At 46.5% G+C, this 19,549-nt stretch overlaps 2 protein-coding genes and 2 pseudogenes across 2 annotated transcripts; 3 read left to right on the forward strand and 1 right to left on the reverse strand.

Moving 5' to 3' along the window:
* The first annotated feature begins 2,802 nt into the window (after positions 1-2,802).
* On the forward strand, positions 2,803-6,286 carry LOC133910756 (beta-fructofuranosidase, insoluble isoenzyme 3-like; annotated as a pseudogene).
* Positions 6,287-6,639: 353 nt separating this feature from the next.
* On the forward strand, positions 6,640-8,854 carry LOC133911237 (protein ACCELERATED CELL DEATH 6-like). Its single transcript, XM_062353440.1, has 2 exons — positions 6,640-7,549; positions 7,677-8,854. The coding sequence occupies exons 1-2, from the start codon at positions 6,838-6,840 to the stop codon at positions 8,747-8,749; spliced, it is 1,785 nt and encodes a 594-aa protein (XP_062209424.1). The 5' UTR covers positions 6,640-6,837; the 3' UTR covers positions 8,750-8,854.
* A 3,896-nt stretch (positions 8,855-12,750) lies between these two features.
* Positions 12,751-14,215, reverse strand: LOC133910757 (glycerol-3-phosphate acyltransferase RAM2-like; annotated as a pseudogene).
* A 1,233-nt stretch (positions 14,216-15,448) lies between these two features.
* LOC133913252 (pentatricopeptide repeat-containing protein At1g77405-like) lies at positions 15,449-17,775 on the forward strand. The gene is made up of 2 exons (XM_062356351.1): positions 15,449-17,066; positions 17,374-17,775. The coding sequence occupies exon 1, from the start codon at positions 15,510-15,512 to the stop codon at positions 16,761-16,763; it is 1,254 nt and encodes a 417-aa protein (XP_062212335.1). The 5' UTR covers positions 15,449-15,509; the 3' UTR covers positions 16,764-17,066; positions 17,374-17,775.
* The last annotated feature ends 1,774 nt before the right edge of the window (positions 17,776-19,549 follow it).

Consider the following 19,549-nt stretch of genomic DNA (forward strand, 5'->3'; position numbering starts at 1 on the left):
CTAACATCCTCCTTACTCAATATTCCGACACTACAAAAGTTAGACATATATACGATAGAAATTCCATCCTTAGATAATACTATATTTCTAGAAACATTTAAATTATTAGTTGTATATTCCTCATCACATAATGCCACTTTTCTTGGACCAAGAACACAATGACATGTTGGGATGTGCCGATGGTGTGGGTGGGGGGGGGGGGAGTTGGGGTGTTAGGCGTGATGTGTGGCCACTAATATAAGTGAGGATAAAGAAAATAGCATTTAGTTCGTGCTCATGCAAAAAAATTGGCTAGCCAAAGTTGGCCGGTCATTTCGGCTGCTCAATTTTGCACATATTTGCGTTACAAAAGTTTTTGCTCCGTGCATATTTTTTCGAGCGGCTAAATTTTAGCTTCAAACTAAACAAAAACTAAATGCCTTGCACACATCAGGATCATGAGCTAAACACGCCTTGAGCCACTAGATTTAGCTCGATGTCTTGGACCTGATTATTTGTATTATTAATGAGATTTTGCTTTTATGGATTTTTCCATTGGATCAACCTTTTTATTTAATTTGAATAGTGCAATTCCAACACAACATTGTAATTTATTATAAAAATTTTAAAACTAATAACCATGAAGCCTTTATCTTGCATTAGACCATCATGCTCTTGGTTTAGTCCCACACTCGGCATATGTGCTAACCATTCCCTATGATAAAATCTCTTGTAGGAATAATACATGTACACATGTTAAGCGCTCATAGTGTGTGGCCGACTATGTAAGGTTCCACCTCAAGTCTTATTTTATTTCAACACTTATAATATGGTCCCACTTGCATGGATGACCATATGTTTTTTTTCTTTGATTAACGTGAAATATCTCCTTTTTCTAATTAACATGAGAATTTTCTCAAAGTCGGTAACTAATAGAGGTATAGATAGATAATTTTCCTTTTCCCTTCATAAATGTTAAATTTTCCTCATTGTCTGTAATGAACAGAGGTATAGATAGATAGAAGATGGAGATACAGAGGTATAGATAGATAGATATAGTTTTAAATTTTTTGTTTTACTCTTTGAAATGTAGATACATAGATATAGATATATGTTTACTATATAAAGCACGAATTGATTCTGGTGTCACTTATTTCTCTATTTTTCTTCTATTTAATAAAAATCTATAAAATTTAAATAATTTATTCACTTTTACAAATAAAAAAATAAATACATCATATTAAACGCAGACTAGAAGTCTAATAAATGGATGACAAATCATGGGTGGATATGGTGTCCGCACGAGACTACGACCTCTACAGCCCTATTAATTCTACCAGGCCCCATCGGTGTTCTCTCTCAGAAAAAAAAAAATCCTCATCTCTGTTCCATCCTAATCCGTAATTAGTAGGTATTGAATATCCGATACAACTTGTCGTAATCCAGTCCGACGTAAGTATGTCACTAGCTCTTCGATCCTGGCCTATAAATTTGCTTATATACACGCGCTTTTCACCTGTTCGTATCATCTCAAGGGGTATTTACTATTTTGCCATTCTGAGAGGTGACAATTGCTCATTTGTTATTCTATCCTACATGCATAGTCGCATATCATCATCAACCGCAATTGCTACTTTTTTAGAGTGATAACTGAACAATTATCTCCATCTCAAAAGACTTCCTTAATAACTCCTTATAATTAAATATGAGGATTTTAACTCAAAACTATCTCCAATAGCCTCTCTATCTCACTCTGTATCCTTACCGAGCCTCTAAAACTCCCCTCTCGCTTGCTACTTCTCAAGAGCAACCCCCACTTCCTATCCGCCCAGCTAGCCCCATCCGCTCGTCCTCCTGTCCGACTACTACATCCTCAAGCTATTCCACCGCATCATTATCCTCGCTGACGGCGCCGTCCACCACCACGGCTCCCTCGGCTTCCTAAGGAACACCTCGTTGCCTCTAGCCATGCCATCCCTCCACACGTCAACGTCCTCGAGTACCCATGGAGGCTATCGACTCCCTCAAGCCTAACGTCATCGTCACCACGGTCAGCACCACCGTGCTCACGAACAAAGAAGAGACAACACCAATACCTTCGATCCCAGTGGCGGCAACATGATCCCGTCAATGAGGAGGTACATCCGCACTGCGAGTCGCTCGATCCAGGAGGAGTGGGCATTGATTTGGACAGGGGAGCTCTATCCCAACACCAAGAGCTCAATTCCGATGATTAGGAGCTCCATTTTTACAGCAAGTCGATCGATCCAAAGAGGAGTGCTTCAATTTGACGGGAAAGCTCGATCTGGCGAGGCATGGATTTTGTCTTAGAGGGGATCAGTAAGAGCTAGTTGCTTCCCTCCTCATCATCAACTCCTCATGTGCTTAGTTGTTTAATTCCAATTTGATTTGTGATTTCTGTGGATTCTGTTGTGCTTTCTCGCAGGCTCCTCGTGTGCTTAGTTGCTATTTTGGTGAGTTTGTGGCCCAATCCGATATGGAAGTTCGCGGAGAGGCTGAGGGACTTCATGAAGTGGTGGCGGGTGAGAACAATATGGGAGGTTGATGGAGCGATCACGGCACGTGGCGGTACAAGGCTTGGAGGAGCTTGCTGAGCTGAGCGGGAAGGAGATGGAGCTGGAGCACGATAGAGCTGACGGTTGAGGTCCATTCGTCGGTGACATAGGAGGGAGAACTGTTGAAATATAAGAATTAGGTATATAGAGTTTGTTAGAGAGGGTGGGAGAGAATTTTTTTAAGATAACTTTCTATATGGAGATACTTAGGAAGTCTTTTGAGATGTTCACTTGATTCGACGACGACATGGTGATCAGGACGGCGACGTGGGTGGTTTTCCTGCTACTCGCGTTGCTGTCGTCCTCCTGTCGGGTGGCGAAGGCGTCGCACCAGGTCTTCGCCGAGACCGAGTACGACATCCAGCTCTCGGCCGAGGCCGAGCACTGGATCAACGGTACGTACCACCATGCAAGGTGCCACAACGTGTAAATTTGTTCGTCAGCTGCTGTGGCGTTGGAGAGGCTGATTAACGAGGTCGTGTTCTTGTGCGTGCAGATCCTAATGGCGTGATGTACTAAAGGGCGTGGGCCAACATCGTGTGGGCGCACCCCGCCTCGACGGACCTCGTCGACTGGATCGTGCTCCCGCTGGTGATCTACCTGACGGTGCCGTTCCACGTCAACGGCTGCTGGTCGGGCTCCGTGGCCGTGCTCCCAAACGGCACGTCAGTCATCATGTTCGTCGGTATTATCGAGGTTAATCTCTGATAATGATTTTAGATATACTGATCGAAAGGTGTATGAATAATGTTGAAAGTGTGCGTTTGTCTTTGTATGTTGAACTCAAAAATATCAGAATTATTCAGGTTTAGATCTTCCGAAAGATAACAACCGTACGTCCTATGTATTTTGTTATAAGTGTTTGTGAATCGATTACCCTTTACAAACTGAGTTCTCCTCTCTTTATATAATAGAGAGAACTCATAAGTGTGTCTCAATTAGTAGACTCACATCTAACTAGATATTCAACTCTTGCATTATATCCTGGAGAATCGGGTGAGCCAAATTTACCATGAGAGCTTTGACTATCTCCTCCAACCGTGAAACATCTCGACACCTGTCTTCCTTGGTCGTCCGACCTGTCTCATCACCGTACGCCGTAAGATCGTCTGTCAAGCTATCATGTCCCTGCGCCCCCGCGAGTCTACCTGCAAAACCGTTCACTTACCTGGACATTCTGTAGACCATATCTCGTCAGCGGCGTGGTACTATGCCACCCACAAGGTCTTATCCATAGCATTTAATGCTATAGGATGGGGCAATGTCTAACCATACCAGTCATGACTTTGTTACTAGATGAGGTAATTGAGGAAGAAAAACACTTAAGTAAATAACAATAAATATGATTAGATGGGTTGGATAAGGATTAGCCCGGTGACTAGCAAGAGTTAGTCACATCATCTCGTAATATCGTAAAGAAGTTGGTCGTGAAAGTCTTACGCTAATCGTGTGAGCTTAGATTTGATTGTGCGATAGACAAAATTTAGAAGATATCATATGTCAATCACCATACCACTCGTAAGACCCATTAGCTAGAAACCCTTATTCAATACTCCAATAGACATCGATGACCAGGATTGGCAGTGCAGAAAGTCGCGTATCCCAAGGACCTCTCCGACCCTTACCTCCGGGAGTGGGTCAAGCCGGACTACAACCCCGTCATCATGTCGGGGCCCGGGATGAACGCCACCGCGTTCCGTGACCCGACGACAGCTTGGCAGGGCCCCGACGGGCTCTGGAGGCTGGTGATCGGCACCAAGGACAACCACCGCGGCCTCCCGATGCTGTACCGCAGCAGGGACTTCAAGCGGTGGGCGCCCGCGCGCCGCGCGCCGGTGACACCGGCATGTGGGAGTGCCCAGACTTCTACCCGGTCACCTCCCCTGTTGTCGGCGGCAACGGCGGCACAAAGCACGTGCTCAAGGTGAGCCTCGACCTGACGCGGTTCGGGTACTACACGTTCGGCCAGTACAACCACGCCACCGAGACGTACGTGCCCGACGCGGCACTCGCCGACGGCAACGATGGGCTCCGGTACGACTACGGCAACTTTTACGCGTCCAAGACGTTCCTCGACTCGGCGGAGCAGCGCCGCATCCTGTGGGGGTGGGCCAACGAGTCGGACTCCACCGCCGACGACGTCCGCAAAGGCTGGGACGGCGTGCAGGCCATCCCGAGGAAGGTCTGGCTCGCGCCGGGCGGCAAGCAGCTTATGCAGTGGCCCGTCGACGAGATCGAGTCCCTCCGCGGCGGCCACGTCAACGTCACGGACAGGCTCGTCAAGGCGGGCACTACTTCGAGGTCACGGGGCTCGCGTCGCCCGCGCAGGCCGACGTGGAGGCGTCGTTCGAGGTGATGGACCTGGACAAGGCCGAGCCGTTCGACCCGGCCTGGCGCACGGCCGACGCGCGGACGGTGTGCGCGGCCCAAGGCGCGGACGCCAAGGGCGGCGTCTGGCCGTTCGGGCTGTGGGTGCTCACGTCCGACGATCTCAAGGAGCGGACGGCCGTGTTCTTCAGGGTGTTTAAGGGCGGCGACGGCAGCAAGCACGTCGTCCTCATGTGCAACGACCCGTCCAAGTCGTCGCACGCCGGCAACCTCTACAAGCCGACCTTCGCCGGCTTCGTTGACGTCGACATCGCCAAGACCGGCGGCAAGATCCCTCAGGACTCTGGTTCGTCACCGGCACCACCTTGGCCAATCTATTCTTGCATAAATTAGTTGTCTAATTAGTCATGTGATTTTGCTAATCGATGTCTTGATGGCCTTGGACATACGTGCAGGTTGACCACTCGGTGGTGGAGAGCTTCGGAGGCCACGGGAAGACGTGCATCCTGTCGAGGGTGTACCCGGCCAAGGCCGTCGGCGACAAGGCGTGCCTCTACGTGTTCAACAACGGCGAGTCGGACGTCAAGGTCACCCACCTGAACGCGTACGAGATGCGGTCGGCGAAGATCACATCTGACATGGAGCTGAACATGTGACTCTTGTAGTTAGCAGCTTATGAGTTGCATATTTAGTAGTTGTGATTAAACCAACTATTAAACGGCAAAACCAAGCTTGAACCGAAGGAGTTTCGGTCTTCTGCGCGTATGTTCAAAATTCTACTGCTTCATCCGATCCAGGCAAATTGCCAAAGCATCTGGGTTCACACATTGCAATATAAAAAGACTAGTACAACAAAAATCTTAGATAGGAAATGGGTCAGTCTTAAATAAATGAGCTGCTAGTTGTAGAATATACTCTTGTCGGATTTGAACTTAACGGAAAAAGGTAAGGTTCATAGAATTTTTTTTCCCATGAACCCTTTCCTCGAACTGAATGAATCTAAGGCTCTTAATTTATATTTCCCGTTCACCTGACAGAAATAGATTAAACTACAATATTTTAAAAAAACTAGACCAATTTAGGAGAAACTTTATATTAAGAAGAAAATAGGCAAAAAATATATATTATTTCCTCTATGTGTATTTTACATACCACATAAATTTGAACCTTTCCCCGATCCAAAACCCCGTTCCATTGCTGTCAGTCTGTCACCATTGCTGTCGACGCGCCTGCAGCGGCGGTACGCGGAGTCGTCCGAGCAGGGACTCGGCCTGCAGGCTTACGGCCAACGTTGGCCACACCCCGTCACGGGCAATCCGGCGGCTGCGCTCCTTCGCCGCCTCTCCACGGACGAGCGCCTGGCAGCGGGATTCCACATCGACGCTGCCAACGAGCGACCCTGAGTCCCTGACCTGAGCTACTCCTCCAGCGGCCGGATCGAAAGTGACTCGTATCAGCTAACTTTCAAAAGTGCAGAGTGCATGTAGTACAAGCTTGGTCAATTTGGGCTCAGCTTGCATGCAGATGCTGCAGCAGCACGAGGAGATCCGGAGTCTGGACAGTTGGAATAGATGCCAAGGTCGATTTGCCAAGTTAACTTGTGCTTGTATGTCACGAAAGCAGTCCAGCTTGCTGCAAGTTTAAAGTGCAAGCAAGGTATCCAATTATCACTCCAACCATCTCCATCGACTTTTTTCATATGCTATGGTCGTATATATATGCGTGGCAAGCAAACTGCCCGTCTCGGTACCTTGTCCTCACTCATCACTCCTCACTCTTTGCAGCCTGATCTACTGAGACTAGCATCTGCATGCTTCTCATGTCCAGCAAGTCAACAACCCCTTGTGTCTTCTTGTCTTTCTTGTCTTGAACCTGATCTACTGAGACTAGATCAATAGCAGAGCAGAGTCTGTAGTTAAAGGCGTATTCTGTTCGATCTGACCCTGTACAAGCCATGGAAAGAGGCATGGATCCCGCGGTGATGGGGGAGGCCATAGAGACAGGCATGGATCCCGCCACGTCGTTGAAAGCCATGGATCCCGCCACGTCGGGGAAAGCCATGCAGAGAGGCATGGACCCGGCGTTGTACAAGGCCGCGACGCAGGGGAAGGTGGCGAGCTTAAGGCAGCTGGCGGCGGCCGACCCCAAGATCCTGAGCTCCGTGACCCCCCAGCTCAACACGGCGCTCCACCTCGCCGCCTTACACGGCCACTCCAAGTTCGCCAGCGAGGTCCTCGACAAGAAGAGTGAGCTGCTCGTCGCCAAGAACGACGACGGCGACACCCCGCTGCACTTGGCGGCCAAGGCGGGCAAACTGAAGGTGGCGGAGCTGCTCGTCAGCGTCGCACGAGCCTGGCAGGACGACCCCAACACCGCGGACACGTCGCCCAACAGCCCCCTGCTCGTGACCAACAATGCGGGCAACACCCCGTTGCACGAGGCGGTGCGGAAGCGCAGGAGCGCCGTGGCGGTGATGCTGCTCGAGGCCGACCCCAACCGCGGCCACGACCTCAACGGCAGGAAGGAGTCGCCGCTGGACATGGCCGCCCGCGAGGGCCTTGTCCAGGTCGTCCGCAAGATAGTCGACATGCCCTGGGTACAGGGGCGGTTCGTCTTCTCCGTCAGCGGCACGGCTCTGCACCAGGCTGTGCTCGGCGGGCACACCAGTAAGCTGATTTTATAGAAGGAGCACCCAAACCCCTTAACCCCAATGCATATTTTTGTTCGCTTGTCAATCATCCACAAGACCGCAAGCATACTCTATGTATAGTAATTGCATACTCTACGATGCAGAGATCGTGGAGATCCTGCTGGAGAAGTGCCCTGACCTGATCGACCAGCCCGACTCCGACGGCAACAACGCCCTGCACTACGCGGCGCAGAAAAACCACCCGCACGCGGTGGAACTACTGCTCAACAGCCGGACGGAGCTGGCCTACAAGCCCAACGGTTGGATGGAGTCCCCGCTGCACGTCGCCGCGAGCTACGGCTCGACGGAGGCCATCAAGGCGCTGCTCCGGCACTGCCCCGACGTGGCGGAGATGGTGGACAGCGAGGGCCGCAACGCCTTCCACGCCTCCATCATCAGTGGCAAGATGAGTGCGCTCAGGTGCCTGCTCCGCCATGTCCGTCGCCCCGAGCTGCTCAACCGCGTCGACAAGCACGGAAACACGCCCCTGCACCTCGCCGCCCAGATGAGCCGCGTCCCGTCCGCGGTGATGCTGCTCAATGACCGCCGCGTCGACCCCTGCGTCCTCAACCACAAGGGCCAGACGGCGCGCAGCCTCGTCGAGATGAAGTTGCCCAGCGGTGAGATGGATGCCTACGAGATGTACCTATGGAAGCAGCTCAAGCGGCAAGAGTCCATCAGGTGCGGCAAGCAGCAGCTGCCGCCCCTCGCAACCTACCCCAGCCGCAGGGCCTCCAATGACAAATACTTCGAGCGCATCGTCGAGACCTACATCCTCGTTGCAACCCTCATCGCCACCGTCACCTTCGCCGCCACCTTCACCATGCCCGGCGGCTACCACCAGGAGAAAGGCATCGCCCTTCATGGCCACAAGACCGCCTTCAAGATCTTCATCATCTCCAACACAGTCGCTATGTGCAGCTCCATCATTGTCGTCTTCTGCTTCATCTGGGCATGGCAAGACCCCGTCAAGTTCAAGGTTGACCAGCTCTTGTGGGGCCACAGGCTCACCGTCCTCGCCTGCCTCGCCATGCTCGTCTCACTAATGACTGCCGTCTACATCACCGTAGCGCCCACAGCGCGGTGGCCGGCCTATGTCGTCATCGCCATTGGCTCCAGCACTCCGGCCGTGGTCTTCCTCATTCTGGGCAGGGAGGTGATCTACGTCCCGCTATAACTAGTAGCCATCAACATGTGCCGACTGTATATGCTAGTAATTATACAAAACACGCTCTACGTTATTCTCATAAATATTTTGACTTGTGTTCTTTGAAGATATGATTAAGTAATTCCCTCGATATCCCTGTTTATGAAGGAGTTGTCTATGCAAAATTAGCTAATCTGCACTGAGAATATTCCTGTTTGTTTTGCCCACGCAAAGGGAAGTTAATATGCTAATTATCAATGCACCTATTATATTCAGCTCTAACATTATATCAAAATACATATGTATTGGCATTACAGCAGGTCTACAATATAGAAACTGTTGATGAGTATAGGATTACTTTTGAAAATATATCGAGAAAATTATCCGTGGAACCCACGTCTGAAACAGACATTTTCAAAAGTTGTGACTTGTGAGGTTATGGTAGAACCTACAATCTAGATGAGAACTCACTAGAACACTATAGTGCGTTTGAGCACTCTTAATAACTTTTCAAGTTATTGGATGATTATGAGATGACACTATACATATAACATGACACTCCTCTTTTGAGCTCAGATTTATAAATACATTACTCTCCCCCGTCACAAATAAGTGTTATTTTGGATTGTATGATATCAACATATCTAAACTTTGACCATCGATATCTCTTTAATTCCGATTGAACTTTTGCAATGGTATAGCTATCTTTGATTTAGATAGTAGTTTCATAGTATTACAACTGTGTAATATTTTGCATGTATTTCATGCTACTAAATAGTCGTCAAAGTAATATGTTGGTGATTGTGTTGTCTAAAATTGCACATATTTGTGGCGGGATGGAGTAGTATTTGGAAATTAAATAAATAATTATTTAGGTCATTTCTTAATGTAGTTTCCCTATTTCATCACTTATTTTGCCTCCGTAAAATGTAGCAAAGAAGTGGTCATATATTAGTAAAGAAGCGAAGTCACATATAGCAAAGAAGCGAAGTTAATATACTCACATAATCTTAAATTATAGGCATTTCACGAAGTTCCATTGCATTGTCCATATATTGATAGACTAGTTATAAGTAGTTATGATTTGCATGATAACAAGGAATGAACTGAATGAGCTTCTTTGCCACGTAGTTAGTAATATACGATACGCATGACGATGGACAAAAACTATGTGAAACAGTGAAAGGATGTCCTGTTATTCTGAAAATGCTACTGGGTGAAATTCTTGGTACTTTAATGCACTGCGCATTTTCTTAGAGAAACTAGATGACCTTACTGGCAGTTAAATATACATGATAATAACTCAACAAGGCAAAATTAGATGAGCTTACTGGTAGCAAAAATAGGCATGACAAAAGGGCGAAAATTGCATGAGCTTATTGAGCAGTTAGAATATGCATGACAGTAAGGCAAAAAAGAAAAAAAAGAAAGAAAAAAAAGATGAGCTTATGTGCTAGTAGTTGGTAGCGTACGAATGACGTTGAGGGGGGGGGGGGGGTTGTAAAAACTGTGTGAAAAGATGTCCTGTTAATTCCTTGAAAAAAAAGTAGGTAAAATTAGTGGCATTCGAATGCATTGCTCATTCTCAATATAAATAACTACCAACATGTCTGGCTACCCAGGTGATAGTTTACTGTTGTTAGACTCATTGGGGATCCATTATGCATCAGCGTTCGAGTGTATCTCTTCAGTCCAGAGCTCTGATGAGGCATTGGAGTAAACCAAACGATTGTTAGAACTAATGCGCAGTTTCTGGTGAGGGGAAGCGTTGATCGGCGTCTGACACTCCAAAGACCGGCAACATTCCTCCGCCTGGTAAAACTTTGATCTCCCTGGCTTCTGTTCTTTCGTTGCATTTGCTAACTATCATGGTGGCATTCTTAAAATTGCCGTTTAACGGCGCTGCAGGTTGACTGCTATGTGGGGGACACATTTCAGGCCATTGCGAGACGAGTATCCCATTCACACTCTAATCAACCAGTGCCGTAGGCGACAATGGTCACCTTCATTTACTTGACGTAGAGCTGCACTTCAAGGTTGGGAAGGACAGTGTGCAAATGCGATTGATCGATGATCCACCTCAATCGGAGGACTGTTGCATACTTGCATATTATCACATATGCACAGGCCAGGCTCTGCTCCGCTTATCACTTGATATGTATGTTCATCAGTTATCTATTATGCACTTGTATTTAAGCGAAAATAATGCATGCCACATATTCTTGTGTACTTTTAAACTTTAGACGCTAGTTACACAATCAATTCAAAGGTACGTAACAAACTAACAAGTGGCACACTCTAATAGCGTGGTTAGCCTCGCTGCAATATTTGGTCATGATAATCTTTGATTAAAAATTAATTTTTTAATTTTTTATAAGATTATTGTCATTTAGTTACAAAACATGTAAAATTAGAAGAAAAGATAAAATTATGTTAGTGGAACAAAAAATTATTTATACTACAAACTTGTACCTGAATCGTATACATGTATTGGTTCGATTTGTATAAATTTTGATCAACTACTAAAATCATACATCAAATGTAGGAGCTCAACCAAAATCAAAATATATTTTCCTTATATGCGTGTTGTATCCTGCCGATGTTTGTTTGATGCGATGACCTTAAGTTGTACGGTGCTTCTTAATCTATTATCTTAGTAAGAATTTTGAAATTTTTTCATTATTTTTTATTATGAATTTTAGCTATTGATTAATTATATTTTACATGGAATTTTATTTAGGTATTTAATTTTTATAATAATTTGATTTGTTTTCTATGAATATATTTGATATGGATCCTTCATTTTTCCATTCTAACACAAACTTCAATTATAATTTATTTTATTTTATTTAGACTCTTTATTTAGATATTTTGTTTCCCAAATCATACGGAATCGAAGTGCTAATTTTCCATAATTTTTAATTCTATATTTAGATATTTATTAATCATATTTTATATGAACTCTTTGATTTAATCTAGACTGTTAGATGTTCCTAACAATGAGTGGTCTAGATTTTTTTATTAACATAATAATTTTGTGACCTTAAGAGCGAACATTGTAGCTCCTTTTAACACTCAAATAATAGTAGAACTAGAAAGGCGGCTCACGCTAATAGCGTGGCTAGCTTCACTGCAATATTTTTTATAATAATATTTGATTAACAAATAGTATTTTAGCTTTTTTAATGAGGTTAGTGTCATTTATTTATGAAACACATAAAATTAGAAGAAAATTATCTCAAAGAAAGAGAAAATAATTTATTCTTCAAATTTATACCGTAATCATATACATGTATTAGTTTGGTTTGTATAATTTTTGATCAACTATCAAAATCTGCATTAGGTGTAAACAGTCCAATCAAAATCAAAATAAGTTGGTCTTACCTGCATGTTATGCTTTGCTAGTTACCTGCTTGATGTGATGACCATGAGTTACACGGTTCTTCTTAATCTATTATCTTAGTAAGAATTTTGAGTTTTTTTTATTTTTTATTATAATTTTTAGATATTGATTAATTATCTTTTACATGGGTTCTTTATTTAGGTATTTGATTTTTTTCTAAAACTATATTTGATATGGATCTTCTTTTTTTCTATCTAATCCCAATTTTAATTATTATTTATTTTACTTTATTTGGACTCTTTATAGATATTTTGCTTTACAAACCGTATGTAAACCGAACTACTAATTTTTTATAATTTTAATTCTGAAACTATCTATTTATTATCATATTTGATGTGAATTTTTTGGTTAAATCTAGACTCTATGCTCAATGAGTAGTCTAGATTCTTTTTTTTTTTCAGTTATCGTGATAATTTTTAGACCTTGGAACGTGGATGCTTCATTTAACACTTAGATAAGATACTAATAGATAGATTCAAATGACCAACGATTACACATACGCACTTACGTACGCGCCAAAAAAAAAAAAAAAACACAAAGCGCGGAAGCGCGTGCGTATAGCGTGTCTCTTGTTGTCCTTGTAACTAGAGGCGCTCTTAGCCTTCAACCGCGCTTTAATTGATCTCCATTAGCACCGCATGGCTTTCTTCTTGTCGATGCTGGGCTTGGACACGACGGTGCCGTCGTTGCCAGCGAACGCCTTGCACTTGTCCTTCCTGGTGAAACTGGTGCACTCGTAGGACAGCGTGGAGGCGATGAGACGCTGGATGTAGTTGGCCACCTCGTGGCTGCTCTTCCCGCCGCAGCAGGTGAGCTCGGCGGGGAGCTTGTTGAGGAACGTGACCACGTACCCCGCCTGGGCTCGAGTTCATGAAGAAGTAGAAGGGGTCCAGCCCCTTCCACCCGAGCGCCGTCGTGCCGTGGAACATGCTCATCTGGTTCTCCATCGCCATCGGCACGATCTCGTCCGTCAGCTCAGCGAACAGCGCCGAGAAACGGAGCAGGAACGGCTCCCGGCACGTCGTGCCCTAGGGGCAGATCACCAGGTCGCCCTCCGTCAGGAGGCGCCGGATCATCGCCGCGTCGGCGGCGCGGTCACGGGTCAGCCGCACCGTGCGGATCGGCGACAAGATCTCCGACAGCCGCGAAACCTGTTGTTGTTACTATCGGTGAGCATTGATTGAGTGATGGATTCTTTGAAGTGACTTGCATGACATGTAGCATTGAAGTTGCATGACACGTACCGAGTAGGTGACGGCGGTGATGGGGCGGCCGAGCGCAGTGGAGAGAGGAAGATGGGGTCGAGGAGGGTGCGGTGGGAGCAGATGAAGAGCAAGCCCGTCTGGCCGGTCTCGCGGCTGGCCGGCGGGGAGGGGTTCCCTTGATGGTGACGCGGACGCCCAAAGCGCGGACCGCGTGGTACACCAGGCGCATCGGCAGGAGCGCGCCCGCGGCGATGCGGAGGCACGCGAGCAAGAACCCGATGGGGATCCGGAGCACGGTGAGCAGCGCGAGCGCTGGCGACGGCTTCTGGACGAGCCGGCCGTCGTGGAAGACCACCGGCTTCGGCAGGTCCTCCCGCTGCACGGGCTTCAGCTTCGGCGTCGCGGGCACCACGTAGCCCTCCATGCACAGTCTCATGAACGGGTAGTCCGTCTTCCTGTCGCCGAGGCCGACCTCCGGCGCGACGTCGCCAAACGCCTTCCGGAGCGCACCCGTCTTGTTCTCGCCGACGAGCACTCCGGGGAGCGGACGAGCCCTGTCGCCGGCGGTGCCACACCACGAGCTCCGTGCCGATGACGACGTCCGTGCCATGTACTCCTTGAGGAACGCCTCGACCAAGATCCTCGGGTTCGCGGTGAGAAGGCACCAGCGCTCGCACGCCGAGAACACGCGCCACGACTCCGGATGGAGGTCGGAGCAATAGATCTTGGGCAATACGGCGGCGCCACGACCTCGATGTCGACGACCCTGACGCCGGCTATGGACGCGAAGATGAGCACCTGGATGCCGCCCGGCTCGGACACGAGGTAGTAGAGCAGCCCCGCGAGCGACGCCAGCACGATAAGCAGCAGCAGCCACGGCACGCCACCGGTTATTTTGGGATTTTAGAACACAGACACCGCCGTATTTTAGAAAATAGATAATATGTTAACGTATTTACAAATTTAACAACCGTATTCGAAACCTCAAACGCCGAAAACTGACTTTCGGTAATTCAGAATCCGAAAACAGTCGGACCCCACAATTTTCGACAACTCAGTTGCCCGGAAGCTACAGGAAAGAAGCTAGCAAGCAAAAGTATATAAAAGTGCATGTTTTTTATTTAATTCACGATTTTTTTGAAAATACAAAAATAGTCCAAAAATTCTAAATGTTTTCATGATCAAACTAGAGATCGCCATCAACCCATTTTAATTAGTTTGGTCCAAAAAGTCTGAGCCAATATTTAATTAGAATTCTCCAAATAAATCAACTTTTATAAATTCTAGCAATATTTAATGCCTCAAATAATTTCTAAAAAATCTAGAAAAATTCACTAATATTGTTATAATGTGATATACTAATTTATAAAAATATTTCCATCCCTATGTTATTTAGTGTAAAAGTGAGTTGCTTTGTAATGCTTCGTTTATATGCATTTTTATCATTTCATGTGATATTCTCTTTTTAATTCAATTTGAATAAAAATAATGCAACATGTACAAAATTTTAGTTCTCATATTAATATTAAGCCTTTGTAATGCTCCATTTATATATATTTTTTATCATTTCATGCCATATTATCTTTTTAATTCAATTTGAATAAAAAATCTATTTTCTTATTTGTTTTCTCACATATAATTTCTTTTATCTTCATCATAAATTTTATGATAATTATTATTATGTATCACACTACAAATTAAATCTGGATCTCAAATGCATGAGACTATATTTTAGGCCCTCTCCAACAGGATCTGCAAATTTGAGGATTCTAGTGCTACAGTATTTTACGGGATACTGTGGCACTAGAAATTTGTCTCCAACAGAGTCTGTATTCAGTGATACAGTACTGCTACAGGTTAGAGATAGAGATGCTGTAATAGTGATAGGGGATACTGTAATAGTATTTTGAGGATGAAAATTTAAGATGGCTATTGGAGATAGTCTTATAAGATTTCCTTGGTCCAGCTAAATTCTAGAGCCAGGCGTTTTTTCAAAGTAGGATGCTTTTCGTGAAATTCTGTTCGTTGATGAGAAATCAGACGGTGCAGAAAACTCTGTTGAAACGTCACTCGTGCCACGTATATAATGAAATAGTCGCCACGCGCTCCAGCACCAGTCGGCTGGGCAGTCCGCAGTTACCACCTTGCCCAGTTCCAACTTCCAAGGCCCAACCAACTACCGATGTCCTCCTCCTCCCCTGCCCCGTCGCCGCCGTCTCCTTCCCCCTCCCGCCTCGTGCCGCAGCTGCTCGTCGCGCTCCTCCAGCGCCGCCGCTTCGACTCCACGCTCCGCCCGTCCCCGACCTTCCGCGGCTTCTCCCCGCACTCCATCGCCGCCGCGCTCGCCGCCATCCCGCGCCTCCTCCTCCCGCGCTCCCCGCGCCGCCTCTGCCCGCAGCGCCCCTTCCCTGCCACCGCCTCCTCCCCCGCCAATCGCCGCCTCGCCGCCGCCCTCACCCTCGCCTTCCTCTCCTGGTCCCACGACCACGCCCACCCACAACAGGTGCCGCTCTCCGAGGCCCCGCTCCGCGCCGCCGCACTGGCGCTCGCCCGTGCCCGCGCGCTCCCGGCGCTCTTCCGCCTCCTACGCTCGCACACGCCTCTCGTCTCCACCGCCGCGCTCACCGACGTCGTCCGCGCGCTCGGCGAGGAAGGGCTCCCGCGCCACGCGCTCGCCGCCTTTCACCGCATGCGCCAGCTCCGCTGCGCCCCTGACGCGCAGTGCTACAACACCTTGATCGCCGCGCTGTGTCAGAATGGGCGGTTCAGGGAGGCCAGGTTCCTGCTCGACCAGATGGAGCGCCCCGGCGCGCGCTGCGCGCCCGATTCCTACACGTACACGGTGCTCATTTCCTGGTACTGTCGGATCGGGGTGGGGACAGGGTGCCGGAAGGCGGCAAGGCGGAGGATCTACGAGGCGGGGAGGCTGTTCCGGAGGATGGGGGAGAAAGGGCTCGAGCCGGACGTCGTGACCTACAACTGCTTGATCAATGGCTTGTGCAAGACGTACCGTGTCGAGCGCGCCCACGAGGTGTTTGATGAAATGCTGAGCAAGGGGTGCGCACCAAACCGGGTCACGTATAATTCGTTCGTGAGATATTACAGTGTGGTCAACGAGGTGGACAAAGCTGTTGAGTGGATGAGGGAAATGGTTGCGAGGGGGCACGGGATGGCTTCATCGAGCACATACACTCCTGTAATCCACTCCTTGTGCGAGAGCGGGAGGGTTGGCGAGGCGAGGCGGTTCTTGATTGAGATGGCTGAAAGTGGGCATCTGCCGAGGGAGCACACTTACAAGCTGGTGAAGGATGCAATTGAGGATGCTGGTGAGGAGCCCTTGACGGGAGAGTTATGTCAGTCCATTGAGGATGGCATTAAGGAGAGATGTCGACAGGTGATGCGAATTAAGCCCGTAATGCGACCAGTCAGAAGATGATCTGGGAGAAAAATTGAGCCTGTGCATACTTGTAAGGCACTTGCCTCGTGAGAGAAGCTGGTCCTGCAAGCAAAGGGTTCTCGGTTCAGATGTCTAAACTCTAAAGGGGTGCATGGCTACACGCTATATGTATGTAAGCCTATGAAGACTGAGCGCTCTTGTAAGGAGGCTTTGCTGAAAGAACCTTACCAGGTAGTGGTGATGATACCAGGGAGAACCACTGGATTGTGGTGAGGATGAAGCCCAAAATGCTGTTATTCACAAGACAGTATGAAGCTAAAATGAAGTTGATCTGTGCAGAAGGTAAATTATGTCTGAGTTTCGACATTCTTGCTCACCATTGAGTAGGAATAGTTTTCTTGGAACAACCCATTCTTTTTATTTGCAAGCAGTTAGAGCATTTATGTCTGTAGGTCTTTTTGGGATCATGTAGTTTGCAGAAGATATAATACGGAAATGGCCTTTGCTTGTCAGCCACAACAATGAATTTTGCGATTTGCTGTTATCTAACCTAAACCATTGTCAGCATTGTCTGTTTCTTTTTTCCATCTTGATTGCTTTTTTATAAGACCTCATTATATGAATAATGAAGAATGTGTTTGTCTTTCAGGCCCACATATGTTTGATCTATCAGAGTTGTTGGTTTGTGGTGAAAGTTCTTACCTTGTGTGTGTGCCATTTACAGTACTTTTTAGTTTTTTGAAATGCCATCGTGGGGATTAACTTGTAATACACCCACATGAAGAAGTCACCTAGGTCATCACAATTTCAGCATTGTAAGATATTCGTCTTCCTTGCTGCAGTTCATAATTGCATACACAAACAGGGTGCCATATTCGTTTTCCTGTATATACTTTCACAGACTACTGTAGCACCAAATCCTATCCATTTAGATCCAACGTCTCGCGGTGGACTGAAGTCACGATCCCGTTCCGTCAAGTCCAAGGTGCCACGGCAGTCCTCTTCTCGGCAAAGAACAAGAAGCTATTGTCGTTGGCCCGTATCGCTCTGGTGCTTTAGAAACAGCAAGCAGATGAATGTACTTGTGCTTTACAGCTTTAGAAACAGCAAGCAGATGCACCTGCTGCACTATTGCTTGAAAACCAAGAAAGGGCGCAACATCGATCCTTTTCTAATTCATTCATATTCAACTAGATGACAGGAACCCAAATGCATACTTCCCCAGGACAAAGTTTGAAGGTCAGGTCTGCTCTACAAGTATGCACCAGCTCAAAACCATTTATTTAGGAGCAGTTGAAAGTGAAACCAAAAATTGTTCTGCTTGCTGTTCAAAGTGAAACAAGAAACTCTTCTGTCTGTCCAGAAGCTGCAGAAATAATAGGCGGTGGGCAAACTAATGAAATCTAGAAAACATAATTCTAGTTGCAACTTGTATGTAAAGTCAGCTCTAGCTCAAAAGGATTCAATTTTTTTGTAGGGGATAATCACACTTACTCCCCACGTAACAACTTCATTTCACCTTACTGACAAATAACGAACGAGAGAGAGAGAGAGAGAGAGAGAGAGAGAGAGAGAGAGAGAGAGAGAGCACAAACCAGAAGCACCCAGACAGCAGCTACAAACCATTACGAAGCACACATTCTGCTACACAGTGATCACAGAAACTCACAAAATCCACACCTCTGTTACGGAAACAACTGCGACAAACAACTAGATCCACCTATATCACAGGTTAAGATTCACACGAGGCGAGGATGTGAGGCATCGAGATCGAGCGTAGGGGCGACGGTATCAGCAGGACGAAGGGCGGCGGCTCCATGGACGGCAGCAACGGCCAGGCGGCCAAGCGACGGGTAGCATCGGCCAGGCGGCGCGGGGGCGATGACGGCAGGGGAGGGCTGACGACGGCTCGGCGCGACTGGTGGCGGCGACGCGATGCGGTTGGAAACGGCTAGCAGCTGACGGAGGAGGGACGCCGGCGGCGCTGGTAGGTAGGGGGCGGTGAGGATTGTTGCTGTGTTGGGTGGAAACGCGGGGGGGGGAGGTGAGAGGAAACGGGGGAGAGGCGTGGCAGCAGGGTTCACACTATGTTTGAGGCACGACAATCAGGTAACCGGAAATTCGTGTTTATCATGAAAACCGTTTAAAATTTGATGAGATTCCGTTTAAAATTTGGTCGATCAAATTTGTAATTTGAAGGAAAAATCAATCGAATCGGCATTCGGTAACCGTCGAATTAGACCGGTTACCGAGTGAATTCACCGATTCATCAACAGGTTTTTCTGCATTTTCCATATTTCTATGTAACCGTTTATTTTTCTAGATTTATCAAGCGTTTTTTTTCGAATTTCCGTGAAGTTCAATCAAAAAACTAAAAAATAGCTCAGTATTGTAAAATTAATAACTAATTCATCTGAGATTCAAGTAAAATAAAACAAATTTTATTAGTTTCCTTTTAATATGATCTACATGATAAAAGTATTTATACTCATAAAAAAGTTGAATAATTTCTATGAGAAAATGTATTTACTAAACCTAGTTAAATGCATAGTTAACTTTGTGTTAATTCAAAAATCATAAAACTAATTTTGTTAGTCTTCTTTACATGGTCCTATATCTTTTAAAAATATATAAACTCATGAAATAGTTATTATAACATGCAGGATCATGTAAATTTGTTGCAACTAGATAAATTCGTAACTAACCCATCACACCTCTAAAATTAGTGAAATTACTTTTATTAATTTACTTATACTATGCTTTATGTAAAAAAATAATGATAGATATTGAAAAAGTTAATTACAGTGCTATTTCTTAACATATTC

Source organism: Phragmites australis, chromosome 3 (genome assembly GCF_958298935.1).
Source record: "Phragmites australis chromosome 3, lpPhrAust1.1, whole genome shotgun sequence".
NCBI lineage: Eukaryota > Viridiplantae > Streptophyta > Magnoliopsida > Poales > Poaceae > Phragmites > Phragmites australis.

Coding starts and splice junctions, on each gene's coding strand:
- LOC133911237 (XM_062353440.1), top strand. CDS start 6,838: ATGGAAAGAGGCATGGATCCCGCGGTGATGGGGGAGGCCATAGAGACA. Junction 7,550..7,676: donor TGTGCTCGGCGGGCACACCA/GTAAGCTGATTT, acceptor TCTACGATGCAG/AGATCGTGGAGATCCTGCTG.
- LOC133913252 (XM_062356351.1), top strand. CDS start 15,510: ATGTCCTCCTCCTCCCCTGCCCCGTCGCCGCCGTCTCCTTCCCCCTCC.